General features: G+C 47.1%; 1 protein-coding gene across 3 annotated transcripts in view; it reads left to right on the top strand.

The window, feature by feature from the left end:
* The window catches only part of PHF12 (PHD finger protein 12), a 49,475-nt gene extending 30,366 nt beyond the window's left edge, over positions 1-19,109 (top strand). For all 3 annotated transcript variants that reach the window (XM_033181859.1, XM_033181861.1, XM_033181862.1), the window contains 12 exons: positions 226-619; positions 2,729-2,849; positions 4,880-5,012; positions 6,672-6,836; positions 10,332-10,490; positions 11,096-11,891; positions 13,138-13,263; positions 14,001-14,144; positions 15,491-15,589; positions 16,704-16,786; positions 17,370-17,508; positions 17,842-19,109. In XM_033181859.1, coding sequence (XP_033037750.1) covers positions 226-619; positions 2,729-2,849; positions 4,880-5,012; positions 6,672-6,836; positions 10,332-10,490; positions 11,096-11,891; positions 13,138-13,263; positions 14,001-14,144; positions 15,491-15,589; positions 16,704-16,786; positions 17,370-17,508; positions 17,842-18,176 — 2,694 coding nt within the window. In that variant the 3' untranslated portion in view covers positions 18,177-19,109. The remainder of the gene's footprint in view (positions 1-225; positions 620-2,728; positions 2,850-4,879; positions 5,013-6,671; positions 6,837-10,331; positions 10,491-11,095; positions 11,892-13,137; positions 13,264-14,000; positions 14,145-15,490; positions 15,590-16,703; positions 16,787-17,369; positions 17,509-17,841) is intronic.
* Positions 19,110-19,696: the final 587 nt, after the last annotated feature.

Here is a 19,696-nt window from a genome sequence, read left to right as displayed (position 1 = left end):
TTTCCATGCTTTTTGGTGATTCTCTGATGCAACAGTTTTGTCAGCTTTAGTTCAATTATAGTTGTGTCAACTTTAACAGACCAGTGTTCCAAGTCACCAGGTAGATGAGTCTGTCATATGTGAAGGCCTTTTACATTTTGGTTAGTGGTCTACCAGGACTTTGTAGCACCCATCTCTTTGTTTCATGGTACTTTTCATGATCGGCCCACCTGTTCATTTGCACAGAAACGAGAGCAGAAAAAGGAGCTGGGTCATGTCAATGGACTGGTGGACAAATCTGGCAAACGGACTACATCCCCCAGCAGTGACACTGACTTGTTGGACAGATCGGCCGGCAAAACTGAACTAAAGGCCATTGCCCATGCTCGGATCCTGGAAAGGAGAGCCAGCAGGCCTGGCACGCCCACATCCAACGCCAGCACAGAGACCCCCACCTCTGAGCAGAATGATGTCGACGAAGACATCATTGACGTGGATGAGGAACCAGTAGCAGCGGAGCCAGACTATGTGCAGCCCCAGCTGAGGCGGCCCTTTGAGCTGCTGATTGCTGCCGCCATGGAGCGGAACCCCACCCAATTTCAGTTGCCCAATGAACTGACTTGTACCACTGCACTACCAGGTCAGCCAAACCATCATCATATCCCTCCCCAACCCCAGTTTCCCCAAAGGACCAGCACAAAAGCAGTGCTGCCTGTGGAGTCACTGTTCATGTAGCTGCTGTCTTGGGTTCCTGTTCCTGGTTCTGCTTGGAGAGATCTTTGAAGGTCTTAGCCATTACAGAGCTTACTCAGTTTTCCATTTTCTCAGTTTCTGAACTCCTTTCCTACCCCTCCCAGAATTATCTTTTTCCTTTTTTTTTTTTTTTTTGAGAAAGAGTCTCACTTTGTCACTGAGGCTGGAGTGCAGTGGTGCGATCTCAGTTCACTGCAACCTCCGCCTCCCAGGTTCAAGCAATTCTCATGCCTCAGCCTTCCAAGTAGCCGGGACTACAGGCGCATGCCACCATGCCTGGCTAATTTTTGTATTTTTAATAGAGATGGGATTTCACCATGTTGGTCAGGCTGGTCTTGAACTCCTGACCTCAGGTGATCCACCCACCTCGACCTCCCAAAGTGCTGGGATTACAGGTGTGAGTCACCACACCTGGCCCCAGAATTATCTTTAAAAATATAGATAGATAGATAGATAGATAGATAGATGTATATTATACATTCACATGGTTCAAACATCAAAAAATATTAAGGGCTACAATGAAAATTTCCCTCCCACCCATCTGCCATTTGCCTACTTTCCACCTTCCTGCTCTTCACAGGTAACCACTGGTTGATTCTTCTCAAATTTCTTTGTGCATGTAAAAGCAAATACAGATATATGCTGATTAATTTCCCCTTAAGTAACATACTAGGTAACCCATTCTACACCTTGCTTTTTTTGTTGTTGTTTTCACTTTAAAATTAATATAGTTTGGTTTTTTTTTTTTTTTGAAACAGTCTTGCTCTGTCACCCAGGCTGCACTGCACTGTGGTGCAGTGGTATGACCACAGCTCAAGCAATCCTCCCACTTCATCCTCCCAAGTAGCTGGGACCACAGGTGCACACCACCACACCCAGCTAATTTTTATATTTTTTATAGAGACAGGGTCTCACTATGTTGCCAGGGCTGGTCTCGAACTATGCTCACATGATCCTCCTGCCTCGGAGGCTCCCAAAATGCTGGGATTATAGGCATGAGCCACTGCACCTGGCCTTCTCACTTTTTTTAATGGTTTCATAGTAGTTCATTATACAGATACGTGATTATTTATTTAACCAATTTTCTATTAATGGACATTTAGGTTCCAAATCTTTTGTTACTACTGGTAGTGTTTCAGTGAATAACTTTGTAAATACATTATTGTATACATGTATAGATGTGTGACTATATCTATAGGACAATAAAATTGCTGGGTCAAAACTATGCATTTATAGTTTTGATAGATACTGCCAAATTGTCCTCCATTCTTTTTTCTTTTTTTTTTTAAGTCCTGGCTTCTTGATACCGTAAAGCTTCTAGGTCTTACTTTTTCCTCCCAGAGAAAGTGAAATTGGTAGACTTAAGAAGAATGCATATGGAATCAGAGCTTCTCTGATTTTTATGAAAATGTGGGCCAGGTGTGGTGGCTCACACCTGTAATCTTGGTACTTTGAGAGATCAAGACAGGAAGATCGCTTGAGGCCAGGAATTGGAGACCAGTCTGGGCAACATGATGAGACCCTGTCTCTCAAAAAATAAAAATAAAAAAGTTAGCTGAGTTTGGTGGCCCACACCTGTAGTCCTGGCTAATATGGAGGCTAAGGCAGGAAGGTTGCTTGAGCCCAGTAGTTCAAGGTTGCAGGCCAACTCCACAGAATAGTCCTTGTTGACTACATGAATTGGACATTTACATCTCTTAGGTTGCCAGTATCTAACCTAGCATTTCTGACCATTTTATGTTTGCAAAACAGTTAGATGTGTTTCTGCCATAGAACAGATGACTTCTGATTCTGACTTACGTATTAGTCTCTTTTTTTCTTCCTTTCTCATTCTTTTTTCTAACTTAAAATCAATCCCAGGGGCCTTAGAGAGAAATCCACGCCTAGGTCATGGCACATGCTTAAGATCCATTTTTGTCACTTAATGTTGTTTCCATATTGCAGGCTAGGAACTCAGAAGCCAGGGATAGCTCAGCACCATCACTTTCTTTTCTAGGTTCTAGCAAGAGGAGAAGAAAGGAGGAAACAACAGGGAAAAATGTTAAGAAGACACAGCATGAATTAGATCACAATGGTCTCGTTCCCTTACCGGTCAAAGTCTGCTTCACGTGTAACAGGTATTTTCTTTCATACTAAGGGGCTCTTTCTCATACTTAGCAAATGATACTTTTTCTCTCATCACCTCTTCCAGACCAGGTATGTTAAATGGGAACAGCCCATATTCGGATAGTATGAGTAAACGGAGACTGACTAATGGACTGATGAGAGCCTTTAATGTGTATGTGTTAACAACATATTTTCTGAAGAATCACAGTATAAGAGTACTGTGAACTGTGTTGAGGCCGAGCACGGTGGCTCACGCCTGTAATCTCAGCAATTTGGGAGGCCAAGGCAGTCAGATTGTTTGAACCTGGGAGCTTGAGATCAGCCTGGGCAACACAGTGAAACTGTGTCTCTACAAAAAAATTTTTTTTAATGAGCCAGGTATGGTGATACGCACCTGTAGTCCCAGCTACTCGGGAGGCTTAAGCAGATTAGCCCTGGAGGCTAAACTGTGATCATGCCACTGCACTCTAGCCTGGACAACAGAGTGAGACCTTGTATTTTAAAAACAAAAACAATTACGCCTGTAATCCCAGCACTTTGGGAGGCCGAGGCGGGCGGATCACGAGGTCAGGAGATCAAGACCATCCTGGCCAACATGGTGAAATTCCATCTCTACTAAAAATACAAAAATTAGCTGGGCGTGGTGGCATAGCGCCTGTAGTCCCAGCTGCTCCAGAGGCTGAGGCAGGAGAATCACTTGAACCCGGGAGGCGGAGGTTGCAGTGAGCTGAGGTCACGTGCCACTGCACTCTAGCCTGGTGACAGAGTGAGACTCCATCTCAAAAAAACTGTTTAGACACTAGAACGAGAGGAGTTGGACTTAAACTAAACATTAACTTGAATCACTAAAGATAAGTTTAAAAGTAGTATAAGGATCTATGATAGTGTATATTGGACTGGATAACTTCCAAAAGCCCCTAGGGCTCTCCCAGTTGTAGTGTCTGGGACACAGGTTTCCTTCAAACAGGATCTCTTTGACAGAAACCAGCTGCTTCAGTTACTGAAGCTGGACTTGTTGGCTTAGGTGTGTTAGAAGTACTGTATTATGGTCAGAGCAGAGTAGTAAGAGAAAGTAACTATCAAAAAAATATTTCACAGCAAAAGCTATAGGGAAAGGGAACTAGATAGTAGAGTGGCAGAACTCTGAGCCAGGACAAACTGTAGCTCCAGTGCATCTTGGGGACCCCAGAAGTATTGTAGTTACAAATCGTAGTTGTCATTTGCTTAGTCCTCCTCCCTTGAACCCTGCTTACATTAATATATTACAAAATCATCTTTCCAGCACACCTCTAATTGTCAGTTCTGCTGAGTGCTTCATACAGAAGATAAATATTTTCTTGCTATAGTTAAGACTCCAGAAAGGTTGCTAGTGATTTTTTAATGAAGTAGCCTCTCTTTTAAGAAGTAGGAAGATCAGAGCAGAGTTCACTGTTTTCCGCCAGTGAGTACTGAACATTGATCATCCCTGCTCTGACAGCCACTTTAGCTGTACTCCAACTAAACATTCACTTTCCCACAAGACACATTCTTCTTAGAAAAGAGAATAATGGAGAACCTAATGGGAGCCCCCAAATCTATCCATCTGGCTTTTTTTTTTTTTTTTTTTTAAGATAGAGTCTCGCTCTGTAACACAGGCTAGAGTGCAGTGGTGCCATCTTGGCTTGCTGCAACCTCTGGCCTCCTGGGGTCAAGCGATTCTCCTGCCTCAGCCTCCCGAGTAGCTGGGATTACAGGCGCCCACCACCACGCCCGGCTAATTTTTTGTATTTTTAGTAGAGACAGGGTTTCCCGTGTTGGTCAGGCTAGTCTCGATCTCCTAACCTCAGGTGATCCGCCTACCTCGGCCTCCCAGAGTGCAGGGATTAGGCGTGAGCCATCGTGCCAGCCCCATCCATCTTTCTAATCATGAGTGTAACTGAATCACTGGAGGAAGATGTGGGAGAATGTTAGGATTAAGAAGACAAGGCTATTCCACAGGTCAAGAGTTAGTTTGAATTTTCCTTTTCTTGCCACAGAAATGGCCTACATCTCTATTTTGCAGGAGTTGCCGCGTGGCTCCTCTCATCCAGTGTGACTATTGTCCTCTCCTGTTTCACATGGACTGCCTCGAGCCGCCGCTCACTGCCATGCCCCTGGGCAGATGGATGTGTCCAAATCACATTGAACATGTAGTGGTAAGCACAGCAATGTCCATTCAGTCCTCAACAGGCATAGCTGGAGCATGGACTGATTAGTAGAAAGCATATTAAGGTCAGCTTGGTGCCAAGTTTACCACATATTTACCAAATATTTGACATATTTCAGCTATGCTTTTTCTCACAATGTTTTGTTTCGGCTACCCACACAGACTTAACTCACTAGTGCTTTGCTGTTTGTAAGTGACTTCTCCTAGAGAGAATTAAGCAGTTGATGTTACAGCCCTAAAAGGGGAGTATATTAGATCCAACCTTAAGGAAATAAATCGTTGGCTGTCTGGGGTACATGTGTCCCAGCCACCAAATGAAGTTCAGTAAATAAGCTGTTGAATGAATAATGGTGTGAAGGTTCCTATTGCTTTATCTTCCAAGAGTCTTGGGTTTATTTCCCAGACTGAGGCTAGAACAGAGCTGTCACTTGCTATCTCCAAAAGAAGTTTAGGACATCTCTTTATAGGCAGTTAGAACAGTCACTCACAAGATTGAATGGGAGAGGCTTTGAGGAGGAGGAGGAGCTCCCTCATAAGAGCAACCTTCCAGATTAAAAGGGCTACTGCTTAAGACATTGTCAAATGATGATAACCATGGAATGACCGTTGGCCTTCATGGCAATGTGCTGCTGACCTTAACACTGAGAGGAACCTCCGTTAAAGATTTGCACACATGGAAGAGAAGAGTTACTTTGTGTTCTTTTGACTCATGCCACTCAACAATTTTCTAGGAAGAAAATCTAGTCTTGTTTTGCTTCCTTGTATCTCTCCTTGTCTTGTTTTGCTTCCTGATGAACCGGAAAAAAAATGACCATAAGCAGTTTACCCAAATATGAAACTTAAAGAGCAGCTTTCTAGCAGTTGACAACTTCTTAGTTGGTTACATTTTTACTAGCCACTGAAAGGTTTTTCCTGATTTATGAATTAGGAAGCTGCCACAACAGGTCCTTTCTTTTGAATTAAAATGTAGGGGCCCAGATGTAGAAGAGGAAAAGTGGCATAATTTCTGTATACCTTCTGTATATTATTGCAGAAACTCTTCTTTCTTTTCTCCCTTTGGCCTCTAAGAGCAATCCAGGGTTTTCCCTTCCAGTAGAGGAAGACTGATATCAAGATGGGTTAACTTACGCTCCTTGGTACCATGGAGTAGGAATAGAGCAGAGCACACGGAGTTCTGGTTCTGACCCAGTTGTCAGCCAAGCTCCTATGTAGAACACAGTCCTGCTTTTCCTGTGAGAGAGGCCCTTGCTGGGAAGGGAGTCTGGATCTCTTAAGGGGCAAAGCATATGTCTCCTCTGAAACCTGTGCTGCTATTAGAGGACCCTGCAAAGGCTTCTCTGAGCTGGAACAGAAGACTGTCAGAGGCTGAATTTGGAAGGGCACTTCTTGCTTGATTTCTCTTGCCTTCCTTAAGGCTCTCTGGGGAGCAGGAACATACTGGCCTTCTTCCACTGGACTGGGCAGGGCTGAGTAGGAAGTCACATCCATGTTCCCTTGCTCTCTGACAAGAGTGCTGACATCCTGGTCCCTAATTGAGGGAACCCATGTGGCCAAGGGCTTCTAGTTTTTAAACGCAGGGAATGGGGTTAACTGGAACAGGAGGTGCCTTTTGAGGCCCACCACAGGGTTGTGTCTGCTTTGTCCCTAGCTGAACCAGAAGAATATGACACTGAGCAATCGGTGCCAGGTGTTTGATCGTTTCCAGGACACCATTTCGCAGCATGTCGTCAAAGTGGACTTCCTGAACCGAATCCACAAGAAGCACCCCCCTAACCGGCGTGTGCTCCAGTCAGTCAAAAGAAGAAGCTTGAAGGTAAGTCACAATCAGAGACAGGCAAGATGGTGGTCTGCCTGCCATCATGGGTTAGACAGAGGATCACTGTCCCGGTTTTACAGGCAGGAAAACTGAAGCCCCAGAGATGTGTTTGTGGTGTCTAGTGAGTAATGAATGTGACCTTCATTTTAATACTTGGGGATGATGGTCAGGATTATGAGGGCCAAACCTCAAGTTAGCCTTCGAAGTCTACCAGTGTCTAGTTTTCCAAAGGATAAGCACTCTTCAGCCCATCCCACCAAACCCAAATGTGCTCCATTGTTAGTGCCACCCTCACCTAACGCTCATTCTATCTGTTTCTGTTGGATGGTCTCTGTCCACGAGGCAAGGTAAAGGTGGGGGTGATTAAGCAGAAAGAGCCATGTGGAAGGTGAAGAGCTAATCCCAGCTCAGGAACTTAAGCGGAAACTATCTAAAGGAAAGTTAAATCTGTTTTTCCAGGCTGCTGTTAATATATCACCAATACTCCAAATTGCAGCATAGCTGTAATAATACCTAACATTTATATGCACTTGACGTTGACCAAAGTGTGTTTACAGAGACTGACAGAAAAATTTCCCTTGAAAAGCATTTGGCGGTAGTGAGGATGTTTTTAAACCATTCAGTCCCTTCATTCAGTTAACCTAGAGGGCCCAACACTATATACCCATATACAAACTTGTTTTTCTCTTTTGAAATGATCCCACAGTCTTATGTGCTAACAGAAAGCAGCACTTCTCAAGTATGACCACTTGGTGGCAGCCACACTTTAAAATGAATCACCCGCGGTGGCTCACGCCTGTAATCCCAGCACTTTGGGAGGCCGAGGCAGGTGGATCACCTGAGGTCAGGAGTTCGAAACCAACCTGACCAGCATGGTGAAACCCCATCTCTACTAAAAATACAAAACATTAGCCGGGCGTTGTGGCAGATGCCTGTGATCCCAGCTACTCGGGAGACTGAGGCAGGAGAATCATTAGAACCTGGGAGGTGGAGGTTGCAGTGAGCCGAGATCACGCCATTGCACTCCAGCCTGGACAACAAGAGTGAAACTCTGTCTCAAAAAAAAAAAAAAAAAAAATCGCCCGGGCGCGGTGGCTCACGCCTATAATCCCAGCACTTTGGGAGGCCGAGACAGGCGGATCACGAGGTCAGGAGATCGAGACCATCCTGGCTAACATGGTGAAACCCCGTCTATACTAAAAAATACAAAAAAACTAGCCGGGCGAGGTGGCGGGCGCCTATAGTCCCAGCTACTCCGGAGGCTGAGGCAGGAGAATGGCGTAACACCCGGGAGGAGGAGCTTGCAGTAAGCTGAGATCGCGCCACTGCACTCCAGCCCGGGCGACAGAGCAAGACTCCGTCTCAAAAAAAAAAAAAAAAAAAAAGGCCGGGTGCAGTGGCTCAAGCCTGTAATCCCAGCACTTTGGAGGCCGAGACGGGCGGATCACGAGGTCAGGAGATCGAGACCATCCTGGCTAACACAGTGAAACCCCGTCTCTACTAAAAATACAAAAAAAAAAAAACTAGCTGGGCGAGATGGCGGGCGCCTGTAGTCCCAGCTACTCGGGAGGCTGAGGCAGGAGAATGGTGTAAACCCGGGAGGCGGAGCTTGCAGTGAGCCGAGATCGCGCCACTGCACTCCAGCCTGGGTGACAGAGCAAGACTCCGTCTCAAAAAAAAAAAAAATCAGTCACACCACTGCCATTACCTTCATTGGGTATCAGCCCTAACAAGATGCTAACTGTTGAAAACTGTGTAACAAACTTAACTGGGCAAATATTTACACGTCAGTGGAGGCACAGATTTTCCAAAACTAGATTCAAATATTTTGGTGATGGATGATATTAAAGGTAGTATGCCTCATCTTAGTGAAACAGATCTAAAAGTAATCCAGACTGTGTAATTCACCGTATAGATTTGTCAGAGAACATGGCTGTTGAAGTGAACAGGCCAGGAGACCTTGATAAAAATCCTGTCGTTGTATGGTGCTCCTCCCCGCTTTTTAAGTGTTTCTCTAGTGAGGAAACTCAAAGGACATCAGTTACCTGCAAAGCATTTTGTACTTGGACGGTTTGAGAATGAAATGAGGACCGTAGAACCATAGAACATTGGTGAAGAACCCCAGCTCTCTCCTGCTTGATTCTAGCAATTCAGGAAAAATCTGCTGAGAACTTTGTATCTTGGTTGTGAATTTCTCCTCCACTTGGCCCTTCACTCTTCCCCAGGGGTAGCCTTAGACTAGTCCACTGTTCCTTTCCTCTTCCTCTCATTCCTAGGTGATCTCAGAAAGCCCACGGCACCAGCTAAGGCCATCACCAGTCCATGGTGATGACTCAACTCCATATTCCATGCCTTTCTCCTTATATCCAGACTCATATCTGCTTGCCCATCCCACAGATATCTCAGGATGAACCTCCCTAAGACCAAAAGTCTTCTGCCTCCACATCTGCTCTGCCTCCTATGTCTCCTATTACAGTAAATAACAGTGATCACTACTCAGTCCCTCAGACCAAAATTCTGGGAACCATTTTCAGTGCTTCTTCCCTTGTCTACCATAAGGATTTTGTCACCAAATCTGTTGGTTCTCTGGATGTTTTCCAAATCCACAAAGGGCTATCACATCTCTATGCCTTACATGCTTCTCCCCCTCCCTTATTTTTCCTTTATCTGCCTGGGAGATCCTTCTCAACTTCCAAGTGTCAACTCAAATACTGACTTCCTATAAAATCGTCCCTAATCCCAAATTCCTGTCCCCCAAACTAAAATAAGCACTCTTTATGTTTTTAATAGCACCTTAGACATGTTTCTATTCTAGAACCCATTACCTTGGTTATAATATTTCTGTATTTATCTTCCCACTAGACTGTGAGCTTCTTGAGGGCAAGTCTTAAGTTTTATTCATCTCTGGATCTCTAGAACTTGGAAGAGTGCCTAGACACGGGAGGTGCTCAATAAATGTTGGTTGAATGTATGAATGACTCTTTGTTTGTGTGGCTCTTTCATTCTTACATGGTGTGATTCAGAGTGTGTCTTCTGTTTTTGTTGCACAAAAACGTCTGTAGTTGTTTCATGAGTCGTGAATGAATGGATGAAGGAAACTAACATTGATTGAGTGCTTATCATGAGCCAGGCCTTATGTCAAGCATTTTTCTGTCTCAGTGACTGCTCACCCACTCGCAAACTTGACACTGAGCAATAAGAACCCAGAGCACCACTCTGAAGCCCTGTCCATTGCCAGCCTTACAACTTTCAGGCTGAAGCAGAAGACAGCACGCAGTGGTTTCTGTGTTCTGCAGGCCTTAGACCTTGATGAAGAAAAGTGGAGGTCCCACCTGCTATTTCCATTTCTGAGCTTCCTTTACCTCAGTGGACCCCAGAGTGGATGGTCCCTTGAGCACCAGCACCACAGACAGAACAGCATACCAGGGCAGAATCAACTGGACATGTTGGAACTATCTCCCTCTCCTTCCTCCTCCTGTCTATCCTGAACAGGTTCCCGATGCTATAAAATCTCAGTACCAGTTTCCACCCCCTCTCATTGCACCCGCGGCCATTCGGGACGGGGAGCTGATCTGCAATGGGATCCCTGAGGAATCACAGATGCACCTTTTGAACTCTGAGCACTTAGCCACCCAAGCAGAGCAGCAAGAGGTGAGTGAAGGCAGGGCTGGAATTCCAAATCCAATCTTCCTTCCATGTCACCACAGCTGTTATCGGAAGTAGCCTCAGTGTCATTCTCATTCCAGTCCCCACCCATCCTCATCCTAACCCCTCAAGAGTTGAGTATTCCAGGGGGAACCTCTGACTCAAATCCCAAAGGCAAGTAAGAGATCTACAAAGGCAGCTGGTCTACTTCTCTCCGTCGTTACCCCAGTGCACTGTGAGATGGTCAAATCTATACTGTAGAAAGAGATGAGTAGACCCATAGAGAGGTTAGGTGATAGTGCTGGACATACCACAGGTGCTCGGGGTACTTGCTGAATATTGGTCACAAGTAAGCCTTAAAGGCAGAGTCAAAATGCAGATCCCAAGCTCTGTTGGCCAGAGGGAGTGTTGCCTGCTGAGGGTACCCACAAGTCTTGCTTGGGAATGGAAATGGAATTCTATGAGGAGTCAAGCACACCCTTTGTGAGCATTTGCGATGGGACCTTGGAAACTGCTTGTCAGCCCTGCTGCAGCCCTGACCACTGTGGCAGGAAGGACCAGCGCCTCTCAGGCCTCTCACCCCCGTCTCCTCTCCTCTCCTTCCATTGCAGTGGCTCTGTAGTGTTGTTGCGCTCCAGTGCAGCATATTGAAACATTTATCTGCTAAGCAGATGCCTTCGCATTGGGACTCTGAACAGACAGAGAAGGCTGATATTAAGCCTGTTATTGTGACTGACGGCTCAATCACCACCTCCCTGCAAACAGCTGACAAGACACCTACACCTTCCCACTACCCCTTGTCCTGCCCCTCAGGGATTATCACCCAGAATTCCTTGAGCTGCTCTCCACCCCACCAGCCCCCAGCCCTAGAGGACATCGGCTGCAGTTCTTGTGCAGAAAAATCCAAGAAAGCCCCTTGTGGGACTGCCAATGGGCCAGTGAACACAGAGGTGAAAGCTAATGGCCCACACCTCTACAGCAGCCCTACTGATTCCACGGACCCCCGGCGACTTCCAGGCGCTAACACCCCCCTACCAGGCCTCTCACACCGGCAAGGCTGGCCCCGGCCCCTCACGCCACCAGCGGCTGGGGGCCTTCAGAACCACACCGTCGGCATCATTGTGAAGACAGAGAATGCCACTGACCCCAGCTCTTGCCCCCAGAGGAGTTTTGTTCCTGTCCCAAGCCTGCCCCCTTCCATTCCCAGCTCTTGTGCCAGCATCGAGAACACCAGCACTTTGCAAAGAAAGACTGTCCAATCACAGATAGGACCTCCGTTGACAGATTCAAGGCCACTGGGCTCACCCCCAAATGCCACCCGGGTGCTCACTCCCCCCCAAGCAGCAGGAGATGGTATCTTGGCCACAGGAGCCAACCAACGATTCAGCTCACCAGCGCCATCGTCAGGTGAGTGCTGCTCAGCCTTGGGGTGATTTGGAATAATTTTATGCTCTTTCTGGCAAATAAGACAAGATTCCAAAAGCACTTATATCCCTGTGAATACTTCAGAGGACTTTGGCCTCTGTATTGTTTGTCTTACTCCCGTTTCCGTAATAGAAGAGGAAGCACATGTTAACTTGTCCCGTTTATAGATGGGACTGCTTAGACTCTGAAAGCTTCAGTGATTTCCTTAAAATGACCTAGGGAGTCAGTGGCAGGATTGAAACCACAGCCCAGGTCTCCTGATTCCATCCCACACCTTCCAGGCCTAGGCCCCTGCCTGTTTTGTTCTGTCACCTTAAAAGAAGGCAGGGTGCTCTCTGGAATTACTGTGATCAGCCTGAGGTTCTGGGTGATGGCCTCAGTATTGTCAGATCCGCACAAAAGAATGGATTCATGCTTGATGCATATTCTCAAAGTTCATCTGATGGACTTCCGTGTCAGGAAGCAGGGATAGACAGCAGCACTGTCTTTCAGAGGAGCTGTAGAGTGGGATGCCCACAGGGGTTGGTCTAGCCCAGAAGCTTGCCCTCGGGCCACATGCCAAAGGGCGGTCCTTTAGGTCTGTACTTGGCCTACTATGGACCTGCTCTCTCAGCTGTCCCCAGACAGCACTCAGGACCTTGAGGTTGCTGACCCCGGCATCTGAACCAGGTTTCAGATGCTGCCGGAACCCCCTGTGGTCTCTCCCGTCTGAACTGAAGCCGGCCTCCTAGTCAGCTGGGAGTCTCGGTAACCAGGTGATTGTGATTTCTCTGCATGGGGGCCCCTGGTCCCAGGATGGCCCCACTCCCAGGCTATTTTCCTGTCTCTATTTATCGCTTAATACCAGTGTGGGTAGATTTTCCATGCTGTGAGTCATATTTCAGTAGGCAGGAATTATAAGGGCAGGCACCACTTATTTAAAAGTAGAGGCAGCAGGGAGGTGGTCATGGCCCAAAGAATGAAGCTGCCCCACCACTTTCCCCAGAGCAGTGGATTTCAATGATTCCCAGTGCTCTGGAGACTCCTGCGTGCCCGGGTGCTTTGTCATTCTATCTGCCCTTCCTCACCACACGTTTTTAGCTCTAGGAGTTCCAGAGCCTATGGGTTGAGAATCAAGAAGGGAACATCACCTTGGGTCCGAAATCCAGACCTGTCTCAGCAGTGGGGGATTGGACCGGTGGGTTTCCCTCAGGCGACGTAAGTAACAGTCTTCCTGCTCCGTCCCCAGATGGCAAGGTCAGCCCCGGCACGTTATCCATAGGAAGCGCTTTAACCGTACCCTCTTTCCCAGCCAACTCTACTGCCATGGTGGACCTCACCAACTCACTTCGAGCATTTATGGATGTCAATGGAGGTGAGTGAATGAGCTGCTGCTGTTCCATCCGTTGATATGTTGAAGGTGCTATTCCTATACAGCATTCAGCTCATTTCAGAAAGGGAGGGAAGGAGCACCTGATCCCAGAGGCCTAGGGGGAGATGGGAATGAGGAGTATCCTTTTGGATAGCGGGGTGGGGTGAAAAAGAAAGCTCCTTCTCTAGCTCTGCCTTCTACATGTGCATATACACATAATCAAAGATGGAGGGAGGACAGAGCCAAGCTGAACCAGTGAGACGAGAACAAAATCACTTTAGGCAGATCACCTGGATTTGCAGAATAAAACTAGGATCCTCACTCCCAAAGGAGGGACCTCATCTGTGGGAAACCCCCAAAGTCCAGGAGAACAGGGACAGATCTTGATCTCTGTGAACACAAGGTGGGTAGAAAATTCAAGTCTCAATATCAGACATCCAGGCCCTCCCCCACAGACAGGCAAGTGGTTTATTCCACTGTGCCGTTCTAGGAGCACTATTAAAATCAATTCACCCAACTGCAGGAGGCAGCTGCACAGGCTGCATTGGGACCCATCTCACTGCACATAGCAAGTGAAATGCCCAGCTGCAGATCCTGTACACTCTGTACTCAATGCTGTTTGAGTAAAAGTTACTTGACTGGATTTTAGAAATGCCGAACTATTTGCTCCGTGACCCTGATTTGCTTCCACATTCCACTTCCATCTCAGCGGCTTTTTAATCTTTCTCTTTGGCTAATAGAAATCGAGATAAATATGCTGGACGAGAAGCTGATCAAGTTTCTGGCCTTGCAGAGAATACATCAGCTTTTCCCCTCCCGGGTCCAACCTTCACCGGGCAGTGTCGGGACACATCAGCTGGCTTCTGGAGGGCACCACACAGAAGGTGCGCATGTACACACCTGTCACCACATCATCAGATCTCCCCTCTACGTGTGCGAATGGTCACCTTGCCTCCATGGAGAATCTGAGCTTCCAGTATCTCAAACCTTCTTGTGTGCTTTTCATGGGCTTAATAAAGCACCATGGTTTTTTTCTGAAGAGAGCAGGAACAAGATGGCAACCACAGCTTTCTTATCAGACTTGGGGAAGTCTGTAACTTTCTTTCACATATAAGTCCACTTCGAGACACAGCAAAGCAGCTACCAGTAGCTTTGGGTATATGTAGTGTACTTTCTGCTTACTTGCTTTCTAATATTTGAATTAGAAGGGCTTCCCGACTGAGTGCAGTGGCTCACACCTGTAATCCCAGCACTTTGGGAGGCTGAAGCGGGAGGATCACTTGAGCCCAGGAGTTGGAGACCAGCCTGGGCAACACAGTGAGACCCTATCTCTACAAATAATTTTAAACTTAGCCAGGCATGGTGGCATACACCTGTAGTCCCAGCTGCTTGGAAGGCTTAAGGTGGGAGGATCGCTTGAGCCTGGGAGGTCAAGGCTGCAGTGAGCTATGGTTGCACCACTGCACTCCAGCCTGGGCGACAGAGTGAGACCCTGTCTCTAAATAAATAAATAAATAAATAAATAAATAAAAATTTTTAAAAGAATGGCTTCCCAAGAGGGAACTTTTCAAGTTCAAGGTGAGAAATAGAATAACAGTAGGCCAACCTTCTGGAAATTTTCCCCGAGTGGTTAACTCTGTTTCAGGTATGTCTGAGCATTAGCCATTAAAAGCCTTGCTGCTTCAAAGTGTGGTTCCCAGACCAGCAGCATCAGCAGCCCCTGAGAGCTTGTTAGAAATGCAGAGCTCAGTGCATTGGTTTTTTGCCTATTTTTAAAGAAAACAGCAAAAGAAATGCAGAGCTAAGGCCCCTCCTCAGACCTGTTGAATCAGAATCTGCATTTCAACAAGATATGTAGGCGATTCATATGCACATTAAAGTTTGAGAAACACTGGTCCATGCCGTCTGTTTTTCCATGTTCTCCCTATAGTACCAGCTAGAATATCCCAGATTAGCCAACCAGGAGCCCAGGAACTTACAGAGTACTGTCATCTCTGACTTCTCTGACTGTCTTCAAAGATGGTCCTCTGCACCCTGTGTTGGAAATGCTGTGGGTGGGGAGAGAAAATCTACCCTGCAGCAGCTCAGTGTTGGATGTGAGTTTGGAAAGATGAGTCATCCAGTGGGATTTTCTCCAGGCCATGAGCCAAAGGTCCAGATTTTGTTGGTTTATGTTTGGATCACAGGATCTGAGTTTCTGAATGATCCTATTCCTATGTTTGTCTTGTAGTGCAAAGAAAGGAGGTACAGGCTCGAGCTGTGTTCTACCCCCTCTTAGGGTTGGGAGGAGCTGTGAACATGTGCTATCGAACCCTCTACATCGGGACAGGTGAGCCAGCCAGGAAGCTGGGAGAGACACTGAATCTGTTCAGCCCTAAAGACTGATACCCTTACCCACAGAAGTTAGAAAGGGGTGAGGGAAGCCCTTTCCAGAGTTGACTGCTTTAAACCAGTGGATAGCTAGAGAAGAGAAACTAAGAATAGAGACAATCAGCCGGTCACAGTGGCTCACACCTATAATCCCAGCATTTTGGGAGGACGAGGCAGGAGAACACTTGAGCCCAGGACTTCGAGACCAGCCTGGGCAACATGGTGAAACCCCATCTCTACCAAAAACAAATACAAAAAATTAGCTGGGCACATGCCTATAGTCCCAGCTACTTGGGAGGCTGAGGTGGGAAGATCACCTGAGCCTGGGAGGTCGAGGCAGTGATCCTGTTCATGCCACTGCACTCCAGCCCAGGCAACAGAGTGAGACCCTGTCTCAAAAATAAAAGAGATGATCAATTCCTTGTCTTCCCTTGTTCAGGCCCTTTTGCTTTGTCTTTGCCCAATATTGCATCAGCAGAGATGAAAGTCAGCTCTGACTACTGCCCAGGGAGGCACTTTAAACACTGCAGGGAAGAACCCAAGGAGAAGGTAGATGCTTTGTCCCTGGTGGTCTTTGAAAGAGTGATAGGCTCACACATACCCAATCTTTAATTAGACCTGTATCTGTTTTTGTTTTGTTTTGTTTTCCCTAGAAGTCCTAGAGACAGATAGTTCTATATCTGGTACAGAAGGCCAGACAGATTAGTCCTTACCCTAGAAACTTCCCTTTCTTTAAGGTGATATGATTTTCTAGGCTCTGCACCCTCTTGTTGTATTTTCATAGAAATATCCCATCCTCTTCAGTAGCTCACTGTTCCCTTCTGGGTAGCAGCCACATGTTCTAAAGCAGATCAGCTGGCAGGGACAGCTGTTCTTTATCAGGAGCTTGGAAAAGACATCAGTTTTTGTTCAAAAATAAAAGGGGAGGGCCCTGAGCTACTCACCCTTGAAGTCTCTGGTAGTGCCAACCCAGAAGAGTTAGCTTCTGTCTAACTCCCTGTCTTACCTCCCGACACATACACCTTACAATCTGTTCTCTGCCTTCCTTTTCCTCTACTCCTGCCACCTTGCAGGAGCTGACATGGATGTGTGCCTTACAAACTATGGTCACTGTAACTACGTGTCCGGGAAACATGCCTGCATATTCTACGATGAGGTGAGGGCTGGAGATGCGGTGGGAGGGAGCTTTCCCAACCTAAGGCCTCTCCCACTTTGTTCAGTGCCCTGAGGGGAGGGAAGAGGGATTGGGAGTCCTCTCCTTTTCTTCCCTCCCTGTCATTCCTGGAGGAGGACAGTCTTGATGTGAAACAGCATCCTGCCAGGGGTACCTGCTTCACGGGAGCAGGGCTACCATTTTTCCTGAGGTTAGTCACAGGCACAGCAGAGGGAGCCTACCCTAAAGCAGGGGAGGGGACCAGCGTAGAAGGAAGCCAAGCCCTGTGGATGTGTCCCTGTGAATTTCATTATCATCACGGGCCAGTGAGTATCACACCAAGAGGAGCAGTGCTGAGAAGGCAGAATGAAGGAGGATTGGGAGAGTAGGGGGTGTGGGACACCGGAAGGAAGGCTTCCCTGAGGAGGTATCTGCAGCCCCCTTCTGAAAGGACAGGGGCCATGACTGGGGAGGCAAGTAAGGGCTCCCTAGGTAGAGCAGCACGGCCTTCTCCATATGTCCTCTCCTCCTAGCCCCAGGCCCCACATAGCCGACCACACATCTTATCTCCCCTCCTCCTCCTCAGAATACCAAACATTATGAGCTGTTAAACTACAGTGAGCATGGGACAACGGTGGACAATGTGCTGTATTCATGTGACTTCTCGGAGAAGACCCCGCCAACCCCCCCAAGCAGTATTGTTGCCAAAGTGCAGAGTGTCATCAGTAAGTTGGAGCAGAGGTCTGTGGCCACAAAGCTGAGGCCGCAGTCAGGGTGGTTCTGACTTGCTGCCCGTGGTCTGTCTCTTGCCTTCCTAGTCCTATTGACCAAGCTCTACTTCCTCATGGGCCCAGGTCCCAGAGAAGCAAGTGCTGAGTACCCCCATGTGTGTACACACCTGTGGGGACTTCAGACTCCACCAACCCTTTCTGAGCATCCTTCATCTGTAGTCACGCAGCAGTTGGAATGGGGAGATGCAGGAGCCCAACCTTGGCAAACAGCCCACATGGGTTGGCTGCTCACTGTTCCTCTTCTGTGACCATCCCCCTTTTTCCCAGGGCGCCGCCGGCACCAGAAACAGGATGAAGAGCCAAGTGAGGAGGCAGCCATGATGAGTTCCCAGGCCCAAGGGCCGCAGCGGAGACCCTGCAATTGCAAAGCCAGCAGCTCGAGCTTGATTGGGGGCAGTGGGGCCGGCTGGGAGGGCACGGCCTTACTGCACCATGGCAGCTACATCAAGCTGGGCTGCCTACAGTTTGTCTTCAGCATCACTGAGTTTGCGACCAAACAGCCCAAAGGCGATGCCAGCCTGCTGCAGGATGGGGTCTTGGCCGAGAAGCTCTCTCTCAAGCCCCACCAGGGCCCTGTGCTGCGCTCCAACTCCGTTCCCTAGGACTGGCAGCTACCCCACCACTGGCCTGTACACCCACCCAAGACTCCTGCAATGCAAAAATGTACACAAACCAAGCCCGGGTGTTTTCTATACTCTACCAGAAACGCTTCAACTACAATCTTTGCATGAAATGAAGAAAACCTTTTGACTGTTTTTTAAAAATCCTTTTTCTTTCCTCAAGTTCTAGGGGGCATTTGCACATATATTTGTACTCAACATTTCATGGGAAAGCGGCAAACCCGAGCTGAGGAACAGCGTGGGCAGGGAGGGAAAGACCCATGGTCTGGACACTTCCTCCAACACAAAACCCTTCCCCACCCACCTACTACTCCCTCCCCCTCGCCCGCCGTTGTAAAATAATCAGAAACTTGTTCTATTTTGTGGCAGTGACAATAGTTTTATATTAAAAGAAAAAATACAGTTTTCATACAGCAAAATCTATACAATATCATTGTTTTATTTAATATAAAGATCGCTACCCACCTTCCTTCCATGGTTCCCACCCTCCACGTTATTTTCCCTTTCTGCAGCGGTTGCACTACAGGTAGCTACTGTGTATTATGGACAAATGAGAAATGAATTCTTTTTCTGGCTGTCCATCTGTTTTATTTCAAATAAGGAAAAGTGTATTTGGATTTTGTGTAAATACATCTAGTGATGACATTTTTTCAATGTTTTTAAAAACCGTGTACAGTACTACATGTGGTAGAGCGTTTTCTCAAATTGTCTATTGTAGCAAAAATGTTTTTGTCGTAAACCTGTTTTGTCTCCTTTTTTTGTTCTCTTGCCACTTCTCTCCTCTTCTTCCTGCCCCTGGTTCCCTCCTCTCCTCCCACCCCCACAACCAGTACCAATGTACATAGTAATTGTAATGTTTTAGACTTTACAGAAACTTTCCTGTATTCTGTATATAAAAAACAAAAATACTTCAAATTGTGTTTTCTGACTGTCTGTCCTACCTGTCATCACCCTCAGAGGAGACCCTCTTTTAGATCTGGGTCTAGCAGGTGGGGGGCCTTTTGAACAGGTCTCATTCCCATAGGGAAGTTTGGGAGGGTAAGTGTTGGAGAAAAGTGAGCCAGGGTGGATGGAGGACAATGGAAGGACATGGGTGCGTCTGCTGGCCGCGGGGGCTGTTTCTCCAGAGAACCCTGACTGATAGTGGAATCCAGTCTTGACTTGTCACTTCTAGTCATGTGATCTGCAGTCATGCTTCTCTACAACTGCTATTCCTCATCAGAAAATGAGTCTGCTGCATTACGTTAACTCTCAAGTCCCGGGAACCTTCATTAAACCAAATTCCATGCTTTCCTCCCAGATCTTAGTGAAAAACTGCAGGAAGTTTTCCTGAGGACAGCCTCCTCAGATGGAGAGCACCTCTGTGTATATTCTAGAACTGTTTGTGTAGGTGCATCTGCTTGTGTGTCAGGATTTTGCCTTAGGGATAGAGAATGAATATTCTATCCCCAGCCTCATCCCACAGCATCTACAATGGAAACCTGAATCCTCAGTGCAGCTAA

The sequence above is a fragment of the Trachypithecus francoisi genome, unplaced genomic scaffold, assembly GCF_009764315.1.
Source record: "Trachypithecus francoisi isolate TF-2019V2 unplaced genomic scaffold, Tfra_2.0 Lachesis_group20, whole genome shotgun sequence".
Taxonomy (NCBI): domain Eukaryota; kingdom Metazoa; phylum Chordata; class Mammalia; order Primates; family Cercopithecidae; genus Trachypithecus; species Trachypithecus francoisi.
Note: the sequence above shows the minus strand (reverse complement) of the source record. Positions and strands in the feature narration are given on the sequence as shown.